Genomic DNA, 22,300 nt, shown 5'->3' with positions numbered 1-22,300 from the left:
TATGATATTTTGTCTGTGCTTTTTTCAAACATTACTTTGTTTTATTCATTAGTTGCACCTTACATCTCATGTGTTAATGGAAAACTCTAGGTACGTTTCTAGAATAACAGTGCTCTAGTTGCTACCACAACTTCTGTTACCGTCCCCCAAGCTTGTGTAATCCTTAACTTTATACATACCAGCTCCTTTAAATGTTTGCTTTTACAAATTGTCCTTTTTAAACCTGTGTCCTTGTCAATTCCTTGTGTGGTTTTCTGTGAGCAAACTAAGATTTATTTTGAGAAATATCCCAAGGTTAGACTTACATGAAGGAATTGCTGTGATGTGTCTTGTTTTATTTCCTTCTGTTCGTGGAAGCTCTCTTTTTACTTTGTAAATTTTACCATCTCCCTGTCAATTATATCCTATTGACGATTCATGCTGAACACATTCAATAATTTCCGTCTCCCTTAATCTGTCGACACACATACACACACTCACATACACCATGAGGGAACAGCTGTCCTACAGTGAATAGTACTGTTTTAGCTAAGCCTCTTGACATTCTCCTAATTCTCACATCCTATCACATCATATCCTAGGGAGCTAGGTCAAGATACTTTAGTAACTGAAAGCAGAGTGTTGATGGTAGTTTCAAGTTGTTTCAATGATGATTGTAACTTCCAGGTCTCAACAATATAATATAACAAAAAATAGTAATTTGATTATCTTAGTACAAGTCAAATCATTGCCAATGTGTGCCTCCCTTTGGTAAAGAGTGTAACTGCAACTCCCTTATTGACCCCTGGTGGGTATATTCCAAATTATTTTAATATTTAAATTTCCCTTTTTATTTTGAAAAATCTAAATCAGAAAATGTCACATTACAGATACCTTTTCCAGCACAAATATTGACAGTCATGTAATTCCCTACCAAATAATATTTCCAATAGAAAAACACTCCTTGAGAATTTCAATGCAGTACACTCTTAAGTCTGCAGAGAGGGGCCAGGGCAGGGTCGGACTGGCCGTCGGGAGATTTCCCCAATGGCCAGTCAAACGTAATTTGCATAATGCAAAAATATATATATAATAATACTACAAGGCCGTGGGTCGGTCCGTGTTTCAAAGACCGTCCCAGTCCAAACCAGGGACAGGGCTTGAGCCCTTTAGGGAAACTCCATAGCCCTCTTGAGCCACATTTAAAGACGGCTTTCATCTCTGTGAGAATAATTTCTGTCCTACTTTAAGTTCTCAGAGTCTCTAGTCATTGTCATCCATGCAAGCTTCTGTACTTGGGTTCAACATCCAAGTACACACCCTAGGCGCCTAGAGTAAACCACATAAATCAAACTCAAACCATGACATTCATTTCTTCAGCCACTTTTTAGTCTGAAGTGTGTCAAGACTATTAGCATTGATCTTGTGAGAGTCCCCAATCCTCCACATCTTTTATGAGAAGAGGAATGGGCCTGTTACGTAGCTCCTTATATGTCTTCCACAGATTAATTGAGCAACCATGCAAATTGTCAAATGTTGTTGTTGCAAAGTGCTCTGATTAGGTTCAAGAAATCACCTGATAGTCTTGGCTGTTATACATAGTTTATCTTATTTTGATTTGACTCTCTGCCTATCTGGATGATGCTTACTGATATGAATAAATGCCTGAATCGTCAAACCGCAAAAACATCTTTCTCTCTGACATATTCATAGCATCCATTATTCAGGTATCACAATCTAAGTAGCAAGATTTCTAAGCCCTGACTCATGAGACTCTGCTATCAGTCTTAGGGATGTTTCCTCTTCTCTCTTGTCTGATCTGAGTTATTCCATTTCAGCCTCACTTTGTATGAATGAGGCTCAGGTCCCAAATCCCGGGGTGAACTCTCCAAGGCAGATAAGCAGTTGAAGGGTTATAGACCAGGGGTATTGGGAGACCGGTGCTGAATGTGAAAGTGCCTGAGTGCTGAGGAGTCAGCTTACAGGCCTTAGATCACCACAGACTGTGCTCTGAGTGTTAGAGAAGGTTATCTCCTACGTATAGCTATCTCCTACCAGCAGCAGCAGAGTTTGGCTGATCACTCACTGAGGGGAAAATAACTCTAGGGCTGTTACCCAATAACGAAACAAGGACATAAAAACAATATCAAGACAGTGTTAACGTTGAACATTTAAAGCTACAGGTATTGAGTCATTGAACTAAACTTGTTGTGACCACTGCTTTTCTCCAAGAATTTCTCCAACATTATTCTTTCACACATATTCAATTTGAACGGCAACTTTGAAAGAGATAGGACTTTACTGGTATTTTTAGAGTTTGGTATTATATTTCTGTATCTGAAATTCCTAGGATTCTCTCAAACAGGGGCGAATCTAGGTTCCCACTTTTGGGGGGGGCTAAGCCCCTAGATTATAACCTATTATTTTTCCTGTTACCCCGCAAAACTAGGGGGGTCTGGGGGCATGTTCCCCCTGACGAAATTTTTGAAAATATCCTTTTAAATAGTGTATAATATATAAATAAATTAACACATTTAGATTTAAAATATGAAAGAAAAATACAAAAGAAAATGTTATTGTGTATTTTATTTTTTACAATAATATTTTTGGGGGGGCTAATGGTTTTTTTGAGGGGCTAATGAGGTTTTGGGGGGGGCTCAATAGGGCTAGATACGCCCATGCTCTCAAACTATTGTTAGGGCCTTTGTGTCCAGTCTGGCCATCACCAATGAATCGTAATTCCATGCTTTCTGAGACACAGAACAAAAGCAGAGCAGAAAAACCCATTACTTCTGTCAAATAAGAACAGACACTGCTCCACAGAGCAGTAATGGCTTGACAAATCCCCTCTGACTTCAGCAGCAGGAAGGGGCTAAAGGCGATTTTGAAAGCCAGGAGACAGACCTGATAAATAATAATGTGAGGTTGAGTGAGGAAGAATGCTGCTCCCCCAGAGTTCTCCCTGTAAGGAGCTTTACACAGCCCAACAGGTAGAAATTGAACTAATTCAGTCATGCCAAAAGAATCGCAGGTCTGGAATATTTCAACAACCATTCTACTGCTCAAATCACTGCGCTGTAAAGCTCACATTCACTGTCCTCATGCAGCAAGCTGACAAACTTAACCACCAGGTGCTGTCAGGTATGTTTTGATCATCTCTTGTTTTAGCTATTAATTGTAGTAAATGTTCAACCAAAGCTTTAGTATACTCAATTATAGATATGGAATTAATGTTTTTATGAGATTATGTTATACACTCATCAGTGTGTAGACCAAGATTGAATTAGAAACAACCGGATGCAGCACTATCGTTATTGAGCTGTAGAGGGCACTCGCTGAAAAGGGGTTGAGTTATTATAGCGACTACGTTGTAGGAGTTGAACTGCTATTCACTTCCGTCTTTCTGCAGCGTGTAGGAAAGCTTTTGTGAACCCAGAATTTGATCAAAAAACAGATTTATTTTAGTTTTCTAAGCACATTTCACCGTCGACATGGTGAAATTGTCCGCAGAACTCATTGAGCAGGCTGCTCAGTACACTAACCCAGTGAGGGATAGAGAATTGGATCTAAGAGGTAGCTAATGTTCAACCCGCGCATTTTGTGCTAAGGATGTAGCCTAGCTGAAGATGCTGAATAGCGAGAAAGCATTTTAGCTTGCTAGCCCTACTCCTGTTGGGATTCTTAGCTATTTAGTTAGACTAGTTAAGACAAGTACAGACGTGCCTTTTAGCTCTACCTTACTGCGTCTAAAAACGCCTTACTTATACAGCAATGTTAATTATGATACAGGTTGATGTTAATCAAACATTAATGCAATTTTGTACATTTCTGCTAGGTTATAAAATCCCTGTGCTAGAGAACCTAGGAGCAACACTTGACCAGTTTGACACCATTGACTTCTCCGACAACGAAGTCAGAAAGCTCGACGGCTTCCCTCTGCTGAAAAGGCTCAAAACGTTACTTATGAATAACAACAGGATATGGTAAATCCCCCCCCACACACACACATATTTTCCAACTTTGGTCGTCACTCCCTAATTACTGTTTTTCTTTGTCCTACAGCCGTATTGGTGAAAATATTGAACAGTCTTTGCCAAGTCTGAAGGAACTGATCCTCACAAGCAACAACATTCAGGAACTGGTAATGGCCGTAACACTGCAATTCAGGTTGCAAATATCAGTAAAGTATCACTATTTATAGGATTGAATATTGTCATTTTTGTCAACAGGGTGACTTGGATCCCTTGGCCTCAGTCAAGACCTTGACCTTACTCAGGTATGTGGTGATGATGATTAATATCATTGCAATCATTTACCATCAATATTTGAACAATGTTAATCATGATAAAATAGTTTGCACAAAACTTACCATCTTGTTCCCTGCATCTTCCAGCCTGTTGAGAAATCCTGTAACCAACAAGAAACATTACAGGCTCTATGTCATCAATAAAATACCTCAGATCAGAGTTCTTGACTTTCAGAAGGTGAAGCTCAAGGTAAGTACTAGTAACAAGCTCCTAAAAGAGATTTGGGGACTTGTGTTGAGTAGTGGTGTCTTGTGTTGAGGGCATAACACTTTAACTGGATAGTCCACATACAGTGACCCATACGTCATGAGACTTAAGGATGTAGTGTTAACAATTTAACAGGTAAATGCAAAGTTACAATTGGGCAGGAATCCACCTATTATTGTCCAAAATTGCACAATATAAGCAAAGGTGTGTTTTTCTTTCTCCCCAAATGTCAAGTCCTAGTCCTGGGTTGGCACTCCCCCAGACTGCTGCATAAGATCTTTCACTTTAACTGTGTGATTATTGCCATAGGAACGCCAGGAGGCGGAGAAAATGTTCAAGGGGAAAAAAGGTGCTCTGCTTGCAATGGATATTGCCAAGCGAACAAAAACGTAAGACGAAAGTCCCTGATGGACAGCAGTTCCTTAGAATCACTGGACACTGGATGGTGGGGATTCTGGAATCACTGGAACTCTAGAATCAGAGCACTTGCACCACCACTCCCTGTTGGTTTCTAAATATGGTGGCAGTTTAGAAGATTTGAAAGTAGTTGACTTGCTGATGTCAACAACCAAATCCACAACCCCACAAGAACAGTGTTTCTGAGGTGTGCTGTCACTGGGCATTTCCTGTTGTATCAGTATTTGACTCAAGAAAAGATACTACACCTGAGATGCTGCATTGGTTGAGAGGCTGGAGAGGCATGGATGTAGCTAGGTTTAACTGTGTGTGTCTGGTTTAGGTTCACTCCTGGAGCCGCCATGCAGCCTGAGAAAAAGAAGACCGGCCCAACACCTGCAGATGTGGAAGCTATCAAGGCATTTAATTACATGTTTTGTATTTGGCACAATACACACAGTCTCACACAAGGTGTTTGGTTGTGGTTGAAGTCTAAATGATTCTCCTAATCTTTGTCTGCAGAATGCCATAGCTAATGCCAGTTCACTGGCTGAAGTGGAGAGGTTGAAGGGGCTCCTCCAGGCTGGTCAGATTCCAGGACGGGATCTCAGACAAGGTCAGTTATCATTTTGTCTCTGCGTCACCTAATGTGGTCTATTAGTTGAGCCTGTACTGACTGTGTAGTTCTTTGTGTAACTTTCTTCTGCGTTGTTTTCACCCTTGTCTTAGGTCCCCCTGGAGTGGTGGAAGTGGAAGAGGAGGAGGAGGAAGAGGAAGAGGAGGAGGGAGCAAACGGAGTGGTCCATATAGAACCAGAGATGCAGATGGAAGCTGCTGGAGGGGAAGAAATGGATGAAGGAGAGGAGGAGGAAGAGGAAGAGGAGGAGGCGGCGGCAGAGGAGGAAGAGGAGGAAGAGGAGGAAGATGACGATATGGAAACGGACACACCTGTTAATGGATCGTGATTGTTTAATGTGAATCTTGTGATTGCAATTTTTCTGTCTGTACGTTTATATTTGTCTTGAACATTATTTTGATCATTTCTACATTAAACTTTTATTTTAAAACAAATTTCAGTTTGACCAGTATGTTTAATGTAATACAAGTAAAATACTTCTTGGTCAAAAACGTTTCATATAGTTCTCTCATAAGTTTTGGGATTCGTGCAGTCACTATTGTATTTTGGCTGTTGCGTGTGTTCATGGCATTTCTGATATGTACATTAGAGGGACTCTGATATTCAGATTTTTTCTGTGTTATCTTTAGTTTGACCCTTTGTGCTGTTATGTCACAAAGAACCAATAAATTAATAAAATACTGATCTGTTTTAAAGCCTTCTTAACGGCAAAGGATTGATCAACGCATAACCTGTTAACATTTTTCATTTAAAGTTCATTTAGCGCTTGTGTTTCATGCATTGGCGGCCCTTACTATATAAAAACAGTTTAGAGAAGGCTCATGCTATTGTATATTCTGCTAGACAAGTTTTTCATTGTTTTTTTGTGGATTATTAAGTTAACGTCGACTATGACAGTTTCATAGCATCAGTTTCCAAAGAGGAAATCATGTAGACTTGGGGCGGTGCCTGTACGCAACTAGGGGCAACATTGGCCTGGGAGCTTTTATAAATTGTCTCCTACCAGAAGAATCCTAACAAGGTTTCTCTCATGCACAGATCTGAGTCCTGGATCAGACTGTCTGTTTTAAATTTCCATCCAAGATGAGGAAGAAGATGAAGAGCACGAAGATATTGAAGAACACACATGTTAATGACTTAGGCTACTTCCAAACATTACAATTGTGATTCGTGTGTAGGCGTTGTCTTCCCAATTTTTTTGATAATTTTTACATTAAAACATGAGCTATTTCCATAATCTTTTTGAAGACTTAATGCTGGTTTTTATGTCTTGTAAGCCTCTCACTTGTACTCCTCAAGACCCAGATCTGTGTTTCTCATGCAATGGCGCCCCCTACTGTGTAAAATGAGGCTGACGTCTTTTTTTTACGCAGAGGCTGACGTCGATGCTGAGATCCAGAAAGCTCCACGTCATTGATAATCTAGCAAGTTGTTGTGGTTGGACAAGGTATTTCGCTGTCATTGCACGGAAGCATGACTTAGGTTAGCGTCGACAACTAGGTTTCCCGTTGTTTAACCTCAGTTTTAACAAGCTCCTCAGAAATGGAGGGGGCTGAAGAAATCCAGAAGACGCCCCTTGAAAACCAAGATATCGATTTTAATTTCTTACATCAAACAGGTTGGTAGACTACACTACAGCACACTGCACAGTAGCTAGTTAGCTTCTAGCCAGACTAGATGCTGGTAAAGTGAAATTAGCTAGTTAGCTAGCCTAGCTAGATAGTTGGCCGCTTAGCTTGGTAATAGTAGTGTTTCGTAAAGATGGCCAATAGTACTGTGCTGAGTGGCTAAATGTCACAGGCATAAAGGACCATATGTTACGCTGTTAACTAGCTACATGGCTAGTTAGCATATTTTAGCCGCGTTACTAGATAGCCTAGATGCACGACGATACAATCAAAGTGTACACCCGGATGCACCATTTTTCGGGAGTCAGTACCACCACCCCTGCTAGGAAAACGGTAAACAATGAAGTGATACAGGCTAATGTGCTAGATAATGCTCATTGCTTATAGGCCACAATGTAGTTTAAAATATTGACTCAGTATGGTAGTTAGCTAACTTAATGTTTCATTGCTTGACATGTTCCCTTTATTGCACCCCATCCATCACGTCTTGTTCACAGTTGGAGTTTTCGTAGCAGAATATGGATGGTATTTGCTGTTGATGACTGTTTGTCTGTACATGCTGATACAACATCTGGTCAACAAAAGGGACAGTCAGAGTAGCTCAGCTTCTGAACCAGTACAAGGTGAGTGCCTGGCTCAGTAACTTGACATACACTGACTAGTCTCACTGTAGACATACTGTGTACTACATATCTAAAACCAAAACACCACAGAGCTAAAACTGATTATAATAATGTTCTCTCATGCACAGATCCAATTACCGTGGCGGCAAGACTAGAGGCTCTAGCAGCCTCTCGACAGAAGATGCAGGATGAGCTGGATGCTAAGGCTGCACTGTTCAGAGAGAAGCAACAACAGGTTAGACACATTGTGTTTGTGTAACACAGGTTTTAGCCCCAGGCATAGAGAATCAAATGCACATTGATCTTTTCAAACAAGAGGTAAAGATCTCTCTTAGGATTTCACTTTTGTTACAGCTTGAGGAGGAGAAGCGAAGACAGAAGATTGAGATGTGGGAGAATATGAAACAGGGCAAAAGTACCAAAGGAAACTCAAAGATTGCACAGGTAAGATTTAGCCTGTGTAATGATCTGTACTGTCTGAATGAATTATCCGATGCTTGGAGTCATCTAATGAAGCCCTCTGTCATACTGCAGAGCACAGAAGAGGCAAGCACGTCCACATCAACACTAAAACCTAAGACTGAAAAGAAGGCTCTCCGTGAAAGTGGTATGTTGGTACCTGAAATGAGGACAGTTATCTTTAAACATAAAGGAAATGTGTGTCAGTTTTTCAGCTATTCAAAATGTTGCAAACAATACTCAAAGAGGATAATCTCACATGCATATTTTTTTTGTTTCATACATGCCAATCGGCACACAGTTTTCTTGGATTCACATGTCTAACTCAAGGTGATCTAGTGTGTTTTTTGTGTGTATTTCAGGTTATAATCCCCTAAGTGGAGGAGGAGGAGGAGGTTCATGTGCCTGGAGACCAGGAAGAAGAGGGCCGTCATCTGGGGGATGAGGTTAAAGATGTCAGAGCTTCATGGTCACTATGACCTGCCTGTGAACTCTGACCACCTGACTTTGGACCACTGGGGAACAAGCAACACACTAAACTGCTGAAAGAAGCTGCAAGCTCTCACAAAGTATTTTTGACTGCACATGTCTTTTTTACCATCCATATACCATCAATATTCTTCTGTTTTCTTTTCTTCAGTTGTTGAAATATTATAGTAAACTCAGCTTATAGTGATACTTTGAACACCCAAAATGTTTACTTAACTACAAAATCTCTTCTGAGTATTTGCACAGTGTGTATAGAATTTATATAGTGTGTAATACTGTCTTTATCTAATTGTTATTTTGCTTGTTAAACCAACTCAGTGAAGGATAACAAATGTTGGTCTTGTGAGAATTGCAGCTTCTAATGAAGCCTTGCCTTTCAATGGCATCTTTGCCAGTGGGCTTGGCTGATGTATTTTACAGAAAGTGTGTTCCTATGTCTCTAAGCATTTATATTTTTATTTGCTACTCTTTTCAAATCATTTTTGTGTGCCACCGTGAAGAGAATTTAGATAGCAGCCGAACGGTTAGTGCTGTGCTCTCCACTTTGTACTGAATATATTCTTTAATACATGAAAAGAAACGTAACAAAAATGAAAAGTGAATCGCTGAATGCTTATTACGAAACTTGTAGTTACTAATATAATCAAAGAGCGAACGTCCTTTTGAAGTGGATAAGAAGACAATATATGTCACAAAAATGTTAGATACCTGTTTATTTTAATAAAAGTATGGTCGTTACCAAGCCTGTCGTCCATGTTTTTTTGCAATGTACTCCCACAATAATACGTTTGTCCTCTAGATGGCGGCAATATACACCATATGAACAAAACAATACACATCACGGAAAGGAAACTTTACAGTTTTTATTTGGTCAAATCAAGAACGTTTTCGTAACTTTCCAGCAATCATGATGCATGCGATTCAATTGTAATATGTATTACAACCTAGACTGTTTCAGTTGCCAACATATCGGCTTTCATATAAACCTTGCACATCATTTAATTGTATTCATCGTGCACATTCCTTTTATTAACGCTTTAGGAAACTAGATTCTGGTGAACAAGCTTATGTGCGTCAAATGAGAAAACGTTGTACGTAGTCACACCACAGCCAGTCAGAGCTCTACGGCGTAACACTAGTCCAATCCCGTAGTAAAGCGTCTTCAGTGCAAATCGCGTTCGACATTCTCACAATGGCGAGATAGTGGAAAGAATGGGAACGCTTCTCAGAGCGAGGAAGAAACCATAAATGTTGTTGAAGGTCGCAGTTTTTCCATTGATTGATAGCAAAGGAATGTTTCATGATTAGAGGGGTTACATGAAGAGAGGAGTGTTCAGGTGGCGGCTTTATGGAGACTGTTCTGTTGCTACGTAGGCAGCAGACAGTCTGTATCGGGACCACTGATTAAGACCAACGCAACGGGCAGCAAGCGGCTTTCCTATCATGAGAGAGTGTGAGCCCAGGTTTCTTGAAGGAGGCACAGCTTAACCTACAAGGTTCCAAGAGACGCTGTGTGGGCTTCGGCGAGAATAAGCGGCGAATCAGAGTTGGTCAAGTTTTGGGGAATGGCAGGTCGAAGCCGAAGAGCATGGTTTAGTGTTCTTTTGGGACTGGTTGTCGGGTTCACACTGGCTTCCAGACTCATTCTGCCGAAAGCATCAGAGTTAAAGAAAGCTGGTCAGAAACGCAAGGCAAATCCCGCTGGTTGCGGGATAAACGGGGGTGTAATATGGCCCCCGCAAGATAACGGTTTTTCGGCGACCGAGAAGCCAGTCCCCAGGTCCAACAATTTCCTCTTCGTTGGCGTCATGACCGCCCAGAAGTACCTGAACAACCGAGCGGTGGCGGCTCATAGGTATGTGAGCACTGCGATGGAATGCTGCCTTTTATAATACCACTTAGCCAAGTTTTTTTAGCAAAGCATTTTTTTTTTCAACTTAATACCAGTGACCGTTTTAGGGTTAGAATTTAGGGTTTGAATTCCCTTCCATACCAACTGACATTCAATTTTATATATTCGAATACGGTTTATTTAGCCCATTGGTTCCAATGTGCTATAGGAAATATCAGGTTTGCTAGCTAATGTCATCATTTTGGGTACATAGGCAATACGAAACTAGATAACAAATGTTATTACAATATCTACCTTTTGAAATGAAAGATTATAAGATCCCCAATAATAGCCCTTTGCACCAACACTGCCATGCCAATCCCTTGTAGGACAGAAAGCCTTACATCACGGACTATTAGCCTAACCGTTCTCGAGTCTAGAGCGTTGCCAGTTGATGCCTTGTTCGTTCCAGGGGTGTTGGGCCATGCTGGGATGATTGGTCAAATGTGCATGCTGGTGTGCCCACTTCATCTACAGTAGAGTTGTTCTTTTGTATTTGATTTCTACCAGTTTGTGACTCGTTTGGATAGCTTAAAACCCCTGGCTCACATACATTAACACCATCCGTTTGAAATTCCTTTCATCTAGGATTGACCTTAAACATGTAATGTATGTGAAGTTCAGAGTGATGAAATCAGGTTTTTGGACAGTGAAGACCTAACAGTGTAAGCCTACCTGTTCATATTTTGTGTTGTGTAAACATACATATTACATTACATATTACTTTTGGGTGTGAGGAAAACGTGCTTGTATCTAAAAAGGCATTCAGTTATATTGTTTTAAATAAAATTAGGCTACTTAGGCTAGTTGTATTTTACACAGGAAAGTACATTTTTTCTCTCCTGGCTACATTTCAAGAGACTTGATTAACCTGACAATCCCTAATAGTAAAGGATGTTATGCTCTGTCGGAACACAATTTCAGGATGAATACTGTACTATACTATTGTAGGGGGTTTAATATTGGCCAAACAACCAAAACAATTCCCCTAGGTTTAAAGGAAGATGGGTCAGCTAAACAGTGTATTAATATTAGCCAAATATGCTGGAATTGCAGTTATTTGACTCTATGGGTTAAATTAGACCAAGAAAGTTAAGAAAGTTAAATGAAATATATTGAATGACATCACAAATTAATTAAATCAATTAAAAGGCAAACATGTTACAAAGTGAAGGCTTTAAATCTGACCTACTCTACCATGGTCATTGTAATTCAGAGGAAGAGAAAGAGGTGAGGAAGGAAAAGGAGTAGAAGCCAGAGCTGATGAGAAGCCCTCAGGAGATCAAGAATCTAAAGAACAATGCTTCACAATTCCCTTTATACCCAACTATTATATGTAGAACAGACCACCTCTTGACCCTTCCTTATCAACAATGACTTGCAATGCAACAGTACGTTACACAATGAGGTGCGAGACCCATCAAGCAGAGACTCAACTCCAGATTTTAACATATGAGAGGTGGGGGCAGGGTGACACCCAGTCTAACACGATAGGCCTACTAATAATATAAGTCTATTTCCATAAAAATATCTGAGAAATTAGATCTTTCAGTGGGTTCCAAGCAGTCCAAGGAAAGCTTTCCTCTTATCTAAAGCATGTTTATAAGATGTTTCTTCTTTATAGCACAGAGCCATTTTGATATGAGTCCCAGTTTTCTTTACAGCACAATCTTGTAAAGTGTTTCTGGATTGTGTCTGTCTCACCTTTGTCTGTCTTTGTGTCTCTCTTTTTGGTTTCCTCTGGTTAGGACGTGGGCCCAGACCATTCCAGGCCGTGTGGAGTTCTTCTCCAGCGAAGGGTCCGATACCTCCATCCCCATCCCTATCGTAGCCCTGCGAAATGTGGACGACTCCTACCCGCCCCAAAAGAAGTCCTTCATGATGCTCAAGTACATGCACGACCACTATCTGGACCAGTACGAGTGGTTCATGAGGGCTGACGATGACGTCTACATCAAGAGCGAGAGGCTGGAAAGCTTTCTCCGCAGTCTCAACAGCAGCGAGGCCATCTTCCTGGGCCAGACAGGAATGGGGGCCAGGGACGAGCTGGGCAAGCTGGCCCTGGAGCCCGGGGAGAACTTCTGTATGGGGGGCCCGGGGGTGATCATGAGCAGAGAGGTCCTCCGTAGAATGGTGCCCCACATCAAACAATGTCTGCAGGAGATGTACACCACCCACGAGGACGTGGAGGTGGGTCGCTGTGTCCGGAGGTTCGCTGGGGTGCAGTGCGTCTGGTCCTATGAGGTGAGCTGAAGGTCATAGGGCTCTCTCTATCTCACTCCTTTTTCTGTTGCTGGTGTTTTCCTGTCATGTAGTTTAGGGTGAATTACCCCAGTACTTACTGATATGCTGTAGATAGATTTTTAGATTGTTAACGTCTCCTTCAAGGTCTTTGAATCTTAGTATCTGGCATCTGTTCACACCTGAACTGCGAGAAAGATTCCCTGTTCCAGACTTTTGCTTTCTAACTCACGTTGCTCTAAATTCCGCCTCTTTAATGGCATTAAGAACCGTCATTTTGGGTATTTCAGATTATAGGTTGCCATTTGGCAGAAAGGTATTGTGGGGGAAAACCCCTTTGTTATCCTGTTCCTCCCAGAATAGCTCTGACACTTGTCCTCACAAGTGGATAGAGATTAGAGAGAAATAGCAAAGCAAGACTTGGTATGGAGTGTGTGAGATTGTACCTTTACCGTAATTGGCCTCTATTATCCCTTCTGTGTAGTGAAGGATCACTCGGGACTGGACTGCCTTTCTTGCTTACACACTTTGCTCAATTGCAGTAATACTACTATGTGATGTGTTCTCACCAAGATTAAGTTACTCCAACACAAAAAAAAAAAAAGAATGAATGACTACTTACCTTTTTCATAAAGGTACTTTGAAGGTTGAATTATTGCGGCGGAGACATGCAGCTCTAGACATAAAGTTTCCATCCGAATAATTGACCAAAAATATGAGGTTTGTACAAATGGGCAAAATGAGCATCTGTTCACTTCAAAGCCACAAATGCATGTGCTTTGGCAGGTGGAATGAGCCAGGACTGACATGGCTGCTCTCTCAGACAGGGTTCAATCACTGCCACCTTTATGACAGAGCCCTCAGGCTGCACACAAGCAGCATCTGAGGTGAGTTTTAAGTACAGCCTACTGTGAGAGAGAGAGACCACAGAGAAGCTTGCTGAGCTTGACTCTGTGGTAAATCTGAATAGAAACTCTGACTCGCCTCCGTATTCCTAACACTTGGGTTTAATTAATGGATTGATAAGCATGGACATCGGTCATTAGTGAGAGAGATGGGATTGCTAAAAGTGAGCCTTATTTATATTTCCAGCTGTAAAACTGAATATACATACACACACACACACACACGCGCCCAGACAGACACACACATGGCACACTGGCTCTTTGTAGTTCAAGTAATGAAAAAAATCATAAATGTCAGTGACTCATCAAAGATCAAGCTCTTGTGTTTATTTCAGGCAACATTTAATTCAGGCCTTTCTTTAGAGACCAGTCTGGAAACAGCTGTTCCGTTAGCTTATGGATCATATGGCTGACATGAGTAGGGTTGAAAGCTTTTAGCAGGAGAACTGCCACTGTGAATGTAGGGATGAGAAGCTGGTGGGAGATGAGATGTGAGAGGAGGAAGGGATGGGATGGTGGTAGGAGAAAGACACCTGACCTATGTGGATGATGAAAGGTTCCTTATCATCTGGCTGGGCTGTTGTGATGACTGGCCTGAAGAAAGGGAGACAATGCCAGCAGCATCATGACTGGAAGGTACCAGAAGCAGAAGAAGGTGGCGATACCAGGGCTTGATAATGATAGACATTCACAATCTCTGGACTACCATCTTAGACAGGCGTTCTGTTGGCTTCCGTAGCTACCGTTTCCTAAATCTGGTTGTGGTTGGATGAGATGGTTGTTGCTATGGCAGCTGCATATAGTCTGGTGTGTCCATTCACAACAAGTGAGTGTTGGGTGAGAGATAGTGTGGGAGTGAGATGGGGAGAGAGAGAGCGCCATTATCCCAACATTCCTGCATTGAATCATTCAGCAACACTTCAAATAGAGCAGCAGTCTCTATCAGCCTGGCTCTGTCGACCTTAGGTAATAGACAGACAGAACCGGGAGGTTTCTGCTGGATCTCATTTTCTGGTACAACATCCTCTCCTTCCACACTTACTCTGTACCATCATTACCCGGCTAGAAGCCATTAGACCGTGTTAATGACTGCGAATTGTTCCTTGTCATCATGACCCCTCATCATCAGATTCTGATGGAGGGTTCTAGACCCACTTATTATCTTGTTCTATCAATAGAGATTCCAGTATAGTATAATCTCTATAGATTCCAGTTAAGTATTATTTTATCTTTACAACTTTACAGATTCTAGTGGTTGAAAGCTGGAGTTTCCCCTCTCATGTTCCAGATCCCTTTACTGAATGGAGATACTATCAGTCATCTGTAGAGGTTGATATGTGAATTCCCCTGTTCATGTGACCACATCACATCTGATGACCTGTCACCTTACACTCTGCTGTGACAGATTATGTCATGCCTGGCGTTGTTAATCTCAGTTTGTATTCAGGCATGTCACAAAGGAGTTACTTTAGCAGTTTTACTTCCATGCATTCAAATGTACAATGTTCCAGTACATTCTTCTGTGAGATGCACAGATAACTAGGTTAAGGCCAGGGGTCGGCATCCTTTGGATGCTAATAGCCACTTTAACATTTTTCAACAAAAAAATTGGGAGCCAAAATGGATGAGAATCTTGATTTCAGCTGACACATCAAACACAGTTAATAAACACTCTATAAAGCTTATCAACATGGTTTTTCCTGCTGTCCATCAATTCAAAATTGTAATCACAACAAAAAATATATTTTGCTATTTGCCATGCGCTGAACCTTTTTTTCTTCTTAAGTTTGTAAAAGAAGAGCAGAAATGTCTCTGCAGGCTAGGCTAGGATGGGCTAGGCTAGGATGGGCTAGGCTAGGATGGGCTAGGATGGGCTAGGCTAGGCTAGGTTGGGCTACACTAGGCTGGGCTTGGCTCCACTGGTAGAGTTGAGAGACCAGTTGTACTCCCTGATGCTGGACACACTATCTCAAGATAAGACGGTTTCTTCTGCCAGACTTGTTCATTACGCAGGAAGTCAACCGCCCACAGTTCCACTCCAAGTCTGCTGCAGTCTTAACATGCTCTCTCTCTCTCTCTCTCTCTCTCTCTCTCTCTCTCTCTCTCTCTCTCTCTCTCTCTCTCTCTCTCTCTTTTACATTATTCTGAAATGTTCCATAGGGTGTACAAGTTCAGGACCTTTGATGACCAGGGGAGCATGCCCTGAGTTAGGCTAGTTCATCCAAGAAGAATGAATCATATGATTCTAGAATTTGGAATTTGGTTGATTACATTAGGCCAGTTTAGCCAGTTATCGTAGTTTTGCTCTATTCATAGTCTCCAGCATGCTGTCAAGAGAACCTGATCAGTGTTTCCTGTCTTTACCAGCCCAAAGACAGAGCAGCTTGATGCCTGCTGGATCCCTCTCAGGGTTCAGCAGAGTGGCTGGCCTGTCCTCATGACACCCGGCCCTCGGGGGGTGGAAGATGGATTACACCTCGCTCTAATCACTGTCCCTGTGGTGTGACACACCGTAGGAACGTGTGGCACATCTGCATCTAGGAACCAGAGAAGGGCCAGGCCTTTAGAAGGGCTTTTCTCCTCCAGTCTTCTCCTGCTCAGTCAGCCCTGTATGTGGTGAACCCCATGTATTTTCAGACATCCTGTGGCTGCTGGTGTATGTGTGTTATTCTGTCTCTTTCCAGCGCTGCCTTGCACCATGTTAAAATTAGACCCCAAACGAGCAAATAAATGTTTACGGGCTCAATTCAAAAATAAACACAAACAGAGGCTCAAGAGATGTGATTTTGTATGAATAACTGTTTTTGAGCATGAAGCGCACCCTGTTTGTGCTTGCAGCTGATGCTGATGGCTAGACAGTGACACTCGAGGGGGGGGGAATGCCGGGTGAATTAGATTTATGTTGCCCTCTCTTTGGGTGGGCCAGCTTCTCTTGAAGGCATCTGAGTCTGTCTGTCTCTGTCTGTCTTTGTCTCTTTCACTCTGTCTCCAGGTCTCTATCTGCCTCTCATTCTCTGTCTCTCACCCTGTTTCTCTCTCTGTCTTTCACTCTGTCTCGCACTCTGTCTCCAGGTGTCTCCAGCTCCGCCTCAGGCCTCGCCCTCCTCTGAGAGGCTGTGTAGCTTCGGGTGTTTCATCACAGGGAATTACAGGCTCATTTGTTTGGAGATGTGTCGTGGGTGTTCCTAGTTTTACGTGCTCTTGTGTACTTGAGGACTCTCAGCTGTGGCTTCATAATCTCTGGCAGAGGGACTGTGCTGAGGGAGGGATACACCGCACACATCTGCTCTCTGGAAACCATCAGCCCCGAGAAACTGATCGCCCCGTCCATGACCTCCCCTAACCCCTGCTGCCCAGCTCCCAGACCACTCTCTGGGGGAGTCCTAACCAGCACAGCGTCTCTCCCACAAAACCCCCAGGGTTCAAGACGCCGGCTGGGTTTTTGTTACGATCTCTGTCTGACATGCATCTCTCGTGTTCAGATTTGTCCTGGGCTGTTTTATACGAGCGAGGGTGTCTGTAAAAGAGAGCGTCTCCAGTATGGTTCCCATGTTACATCTCGCCCAAGCCAATAAACACGCTGGAACACAACTAATGGAAATCACAAGGCTCTAGTGCTTTGAGGTATGGACCCGCGTCTAATCCCTGCGTCTGCTCAGGGCTGGCATGCCAGCCTGCCAGGCCTGAGCCGGGGTCTCTGACCACTGGCTACTGTACTGCCTGTGTTAACAACCCCAGGAACAACAGCAGCCTTGTGCTCAGCCAATACTGGCTCTTTTCTTCAGACCCTACTGTACATTGACATTTCTCTCTGCTTAACTCAATTCAATTTGTCCGTGTTATCCAGGCTGCTCAGCCTGCTACACGTGGTCCATGTTTAAGGTGGGGAATGCGGCGGTCTGGCCAGTCATCCTGTTGGAGGAGGAAGTGGAGGAATAGAAACTACGGAGAGAGAATTGTACAGGACACACACAGAGCCCATGCTATACATAGAGCAGTAAATTACTAGGTTCACTTTTACGTGTCGCTCATACAATACTTTGTTGTAATGAGATGGCAAGTTCCATGTTCATTTAATCTAACCCTAACGCTGTCATCAACGTGACTGGTATCAGAGAATCAAGTTGATTGTTGAGGCTTTGACAGTGCTCAGGAAAATGCTTCCTGGGTGATTTCACACTGCCGCGGCTTCTAACACTGTGATTAAACATGGGTCACATCACTTTCTGGGTGTCCGCTCAAACAGCTTCTAGTTCAGCCAGGCATGTGAATTGGGTTCCCTGTGTCCTGGTGCACTTTGGGTAAGGGAGCAACCTCAGACAGCTGGAGGAGGAGGAGGCACACCCACATGTATGGAATATATCCCACCCAGCCTCCTTCGCTGTAGCCACACCTAATCTTGCAGATCCAGCCCAGTGTTTGAAGTGTTCCTGTTGGAAAGACCCTGGTCCCCCTCCTACACTGCAGGCCTGCCTTCAGGGAGACACATCCATATAATAACGCACCAAGTCTCATCCTGTTTCCCCCTGTCCGCTCCCCTACGCTGTGTTCATGTGACAAGTTGTCCCATCCCACCCCGGTCTCTGGGACGCCCCCGAGCCTCATCAGCACTAGCCGGCCGCTGGCGGCCCCTCCAGGGACCGTGTCCACTGATCTACTGGGCCGTTTCTTGAAGAGCGACAGTGGCGCTTTCCTCTTCGCTGTGTAGTGAGCGTTGGAAAGCTGTCACATGAAAGTGCTGCACTTTGTGTGTCTCTGGTGAAGCGTCAGCGCCTGCTCCAGTGCAGAAGGTTTGGAGCAGCGAAGCCGGGCTGTCTTCAGACGCCATCCCCAGCCATGCTTGGACTGAGCAAACACACACCCAGCGAATTCATGTCCAAAGGCTACATCTGGACACCTAAGCCTGTCCTGGCCATACTGTGAGAAAGGTGCCTTTAGGGAGAGATCTAGGGTTAGCTTAACCTTCTGAACTGTTCTCCTCATTCACCAGAAGAAGCAAACACAGCCACTAGCTGAAATAACTTCACACAAGCGTAGAATGTGTCCTGTCACAGCCCCAGGGAGGATAGGTGTTAGGTCTGGGGTCAGCATTGTTCCTCTCTCAATGTTCTGCTTTTTCAGACTCTGCTAACTAGCAGTGCTGTTGTCTGTTGAGATCTGACCAGATCACATCTCTCCATCTGTGCTCTGCTAGTCCCTCCTCTCGGAGGTATTTAGTTATCTCTGGTGTCCGCAGAGGGAGAGAAGGTACAAGGGTTTTGGGACGCTTCTTGGAAGTTTCTCCTTTTTTGTCTGTGTCCCCTCCTCTTTCTAGCTCCTTCCCAGTTTGACAACTGTCTGTGCTGACCACCGAAAGTTGGTCAGCCTGTTTCTGACTTCCTTCTTCCACCATGTTGATGTTGAGTGTCTGCAGTTCGTCAGAAGCAAATACAGGAACGTCCTCTTGGACTTCCACCTCTGTTAATTCGGTATCTGGCTTCTATGACAGAGCCTTCATGAGTCAATTGTGTATGTTTGTGCATATGTGTGTGCCAGCTCAAGAACACCCTCTCCCACGTGTGTCTCTGTTTTGTTTCCACCTGTCTCCTTCCCTCTCTCTGTGGTGACTGGTCAAGGTGGTTGACCTGTGGTTCTATTCCCTGGATGTGCCTTGTGCTTGTGTAAGCTGACAGCAAACTGCCCCCAGAAGGAGAACAGGAGCTGGGGAGGGCCCTCTTTATCGGGCAGGACTGGATGGAGGTCGTAGACATGGAGTGCGTTTGTTTTGGCTTCTCAGTGAGGAGCTCCAGGGAAGGACGGGTTACTGACAGGGAAAGACGAGTCGTGCATGCAGCAGCCTGGAGAGGAAACCCAACGTCTCAATTACAGGCTGAGATCGGCAAATTAAATTATATTTGACTTCTGCTGAGTTTAACTGCTTGACTGTCTGGTGGTATTTCATAGTTCTGGCAACACTTGTGTTCAGATCTTTTCTGTTTCTTGCATGACAAGATATTTAGAGCTTAAGGCATGGTAGCTGGCTCATTAGTACATTAATTTTAAAAAGTTGCAAGAATCCATGGAATTTAGTTGTCAAATCTAAGCAGGATCAAAAAGTACGAAAGAAGCTGGCAAGATTCATTTCACTCAATAGGGGCTGTGAACTAAACCATCACAGAGATATAAGTAGGTTATAGCGTTGGCATTGATCTGTTATGGACAGAAATTGGGGCGAGGGGAGTGGTAGGTGGTGGATATTGATCCAATCCAGCCTGGCCTATTTAACACCCTATAGGAAGTAGGTTATTATATCATTGACTGCTGCTTGGTGACGCGTCCACTAGCGCACACCCATGCTGCCTACTTCCTGCCATGTGTCTGGCCTCATCGGATTGTGTTTGTGTTGCTATGTGCATGTCTCCCCATCTGTAACTCATGATGATGTTGGCAGTTAGACAACACTTCTTCAGGGCACCATCTCTTGGTATGGGGTTCCTTGTTGTGTGTTATTCTGCTTGAGAAGCCGACCACAAAGCAGTTGGTTGATGGGGTCTGTGTTAACATGATCATGCAGGCTCTAAGATAGCAAGAAATCCAGCCAGCTCAACCCTATTAACTCTGCTCTCACGGTCCCAGCCCAGCCCAGCAGCGGCACCAACCCTGCTCTCACGGTCCCAGCCCAGCCCACTAACCATGCTCCTACCCACCTGGCCAGGGCTCAGGCCAGTGAGCCCTGCCTCCTCCAGGAAGCAGCTCTGCACGTCGTCAGCTGCCAGAATCATTCGTCCTGGCTTCCTTTTTTACACAGGCTTTCTTCTCCTCTTTAATTGTCTCCTGTCCTCCCTCACCAGCTTTCCCAGGAATCATTTAGCAGACTGCTTCCCTCCCTCCCTCCCTCCCTCCCTCCCTCCCTCCCTCCCTCCCTCCCTCCCTCCCTCCCTCCCTCCCTCCCTCCCTCCCTCCCTCCCTCTTTCTCCCGTCTTGGCGTCTCTCCTACGTCTGGCTGTCTGGTCAGTGCTGGCACATGACCATGCCCTCCTCCCCTCCTTCCCTTCCTCTGCCCAGTCTCTTCTCCCTGCCGGCCTGGCCTGTGCTGCCGTTTGCTGGCACCCTTTTGTGCCACCATGGCGCTCGTCATGCCCATGGCGTCTGCCTCCCCACACCTTCTCCTCCCCCCCCCCGTTTTTCCCCTCTTTTTTTTCTTCTAGGTTTACTCGGTTCTTCTCTCTCCTTCAGAGCGAGGGTTTTCTGGGACAGACACAAGTTGTCAGGCCAATGAACTGTTTGTCCTGCTTCGACATGCCCAGGCCTCCTGCCACTATATGGGGTTTGCAGGACTGTTGGCACCAAGAGCACATACAGTAACAGGAACACATATAGTGCCAGGTAATAATTGTCCACCTCGGTCTATGTCTGGCCTGGGTTATCTCCTGCCGTTCTGTGTGAGTCATCCTCAGCCTGCAGTCTGTCAGATTAGCTCCAGGTCACAACAAGCCCTGTGTCGTCGGTGGGACTCTGCTCTGCTCTGCCCTGTTATGTCGGCCAAAACCCACGTTTGATGAACACTCGCTCTGGTAAATGGAGCTGCTAATACCCTGGCCAGCGGCCCTGCTTCACGCCATCTGCTGACCGGACGAGAGGCAGAGGTGGAGGACGAGAGGAGCCGCGGAGGCCGTGGGAGCTGGAACACTGCTAGAACTTCAGTCTGTTGCTGTCTCTGGTGAGGTCTTCACAGATCACTACCCAGCTGCTGCATGGAGATCCACTGGGGTTTCCTGGTCTGACTCAGCGATTCTCTCTACTCATCGCTCTCCTTTACCCATGATGAGTAGCAGTTCAGCTAACAGCAACTTACCTCGCCCCCTTGCGTCTCTTAAGATCAATCTCCACTGATGCTAGTTGCCTTCTCAAATGTGTTGCCTAAAGCCAAGTTATCGGGTTCCTTTTTTTTTTATAACTTAAAGCAGCTGTGTGTCTGGTGTACCTGGTCACTGGCTCCATAACTCTTTATTAGTGCCCCCTCAGTCCTGTTCATGTCCTTGTTCATCAGAGACCATCCACACGTATCCGAGTACAGAATTGTCTACAGAGTTAATTTCCATCTATGAACACTGGCAGAGTTGCTCTAGTCCACCTCCACTTTTCACTGTGGACCTGGAGCTTGGATGCGTACACCTGCTTAATGACTTAATTTGACTTAATTTGACTTAATGTTCCTGACTTAAATGATTCAATAGGTCATTTTGAAGCCCTGCTGTAAATGTGGGAGAGAGCTAACAGCTAACTACTCAGTCTCAGCCAGATGGGCACAGCTGCTGCTGTGTGTGTGTGTGTCGGACAAGCGATACACATCTGGCAGCTGTGCTAGTGGGGCGTAGGCGAGGCCAGTGAGGGAGGTGTCATACTGAGGTTGTGTTGATGGCTTCACATCCTTCTGTTTGTGTATTCAAGGAGCAGGGCTACCTGAGACCCCCAGTCTGCCACTGACTGGAGCGAGGCGGGGGGCAGGGGGGGTGGGGGGCAGGGGGGGTGGGGGGCGGGGGGGGACCGGGCCCAGAG

At 44.3% G+C, this 22,300-nt stretch overlaps 3 protein-coding genes across 3 annotated transcripts in view; all 3 read left to right on the top strand.

Annotated features, from left to right (window-relative positions):
• Positions 1-3,355: 3,355 nt before the first annotated feature.
• On the top strand, positions 3,356-6,210 carry snrpa1 (small nuclear ribonucleoprotein polypeptide A'). The gene is made up of 9 exons (XM_047041822.1): positions 3,356-3,552; positions 3,815-3,962; positions 4,042-4,120; positions 4,209-4,255; positions 4,373-4,475; positions 4,803-4,882; positions 5,233-5,308; positions 5,412-5,505; positions 5,619-6,210. Exons 1-9 carry the CDS (start codon positions 3,471-3,473, stop codon positions 5,852-5,854), a joined length of 945 nt encoding a protein of 314 aa, XP_046897778.1. The 5' UTR covers positions 3,356-3,470; the 3' UTR covers positions 5,855-6,210.
• Positions 6,211-6,935: 725 nt separating this feature from the next.
• Positions 6,936-9,467, top strand: selenos (selenoprotein S). The gene is made up of 6 exons (XM_047041844.1): positions 6,936-7,144; positions 7,652-7,777; positions 7,906-8,012; positions 8,132-8,221; positions 8,312-8,384; positions 8,599-9,467. The coding sequence occupies exons 1-6, from the start codon at positions 7,069-7,071 to the stop codon at positions 8,679-8,681; spliced, it is 555 nt and encodes a 184-aa protein (XP_046897800.1). The 5' UTR covers positions 6,936-7,068; the 3' UTR covers positions 8,682-9,467.
• Positions 9,468-9,858: 391 nt separating this feature from the next.
• Positions 9,859-22,300, top strand: part of chsy1 (chondroitin sulfate synthase 1) — a 38,677-nt gene continuing 26,235 nt past the window's right edge. Inside the window, exons 1-2 of the mRNA XM_047042199.1 lie at positions 9,859-10,580; positions 12,365-12,860. Coding sequence (XP_046898155.1) covers positions 10,291-10,580; positions 12,365-12,860 — 786 coding nt within the window. The 5' untranslated portion in view covers positions 9,859-10,290. The remainder of the gene's footprint in view (positions 10,581-12,364; positions 12,861-22,300) is intronic.

The sequence above is a fragment of the Hypomesus transpacificus genome, chromosome 19 (assembly GCF_021917145.1).
Source record: "Hypomesus transpacificus isolate Combined female chromosome 19, fHypTra1, whole genome shotgun sequence".
Lineage (NCBI taxonomy): Eukaryota > Metazoa > Chordata > Actinopteri > Osmeriformes > Osmeridae > Hypomesus > Hypomesus transpacificus.
The sequence above is the reverse complement of the archived record's forward strand: the minus strand, read 5'-3'. Positions and strand labels throughout refer to the sequence as shown.

What these genes read in the sequence shown, in the direction of transcription:
- selenos (XM_047041844.1), top strand. Translation starts at nt 7,069, where the DNA reads ATGGAGGGGGCTGAAGAAATCCAGAAGACGCCCCTTGAAAACCAAGAT. An exon ending in TCAGAGAGAAGCAACAACAG is followed by an intron (nt 8,013 to 8,131) that starts GTTAGACACATT and finishes CTTTTGTTACAG; the next exon opens with CTTGAGGAGGAGAAGCGAAG. An exon ending in GAAACTCAAAGATTGCACAG is followed by an intron (nt 8,222 to 8,311) that starts GTAAGATTTAGC and finishes GTCATACTGCAG; the next exon opens with AGCACAGAAGAGGCAAGCAC.
- snrpa1 (XM_047041822.1), top strand. Translation starts at nt 3,471, where the DNA reads ATGGTGAAATTGTCCGCAGAACTCATTGAGCAGGCTGCTCAGTACACT. An exon ending in ATGAATAACAACAGGATATG is followed by an intron (nt 3,963 to 4,041) that starts GTAAATCCCCCC and finishes TTTGTCCTACAG; the next exon opens with CCGTATTGGTGAAAATATTG. An exon ending in TTCAGAAGGTGAAGCTCAAG is followed by an intron (nt 4,476 to 4,802) that starts GTAAGTACTAGT and finishes TTATTGCCATAG; the next exon opens with GAACGCCAGGAGGCGGAGAA.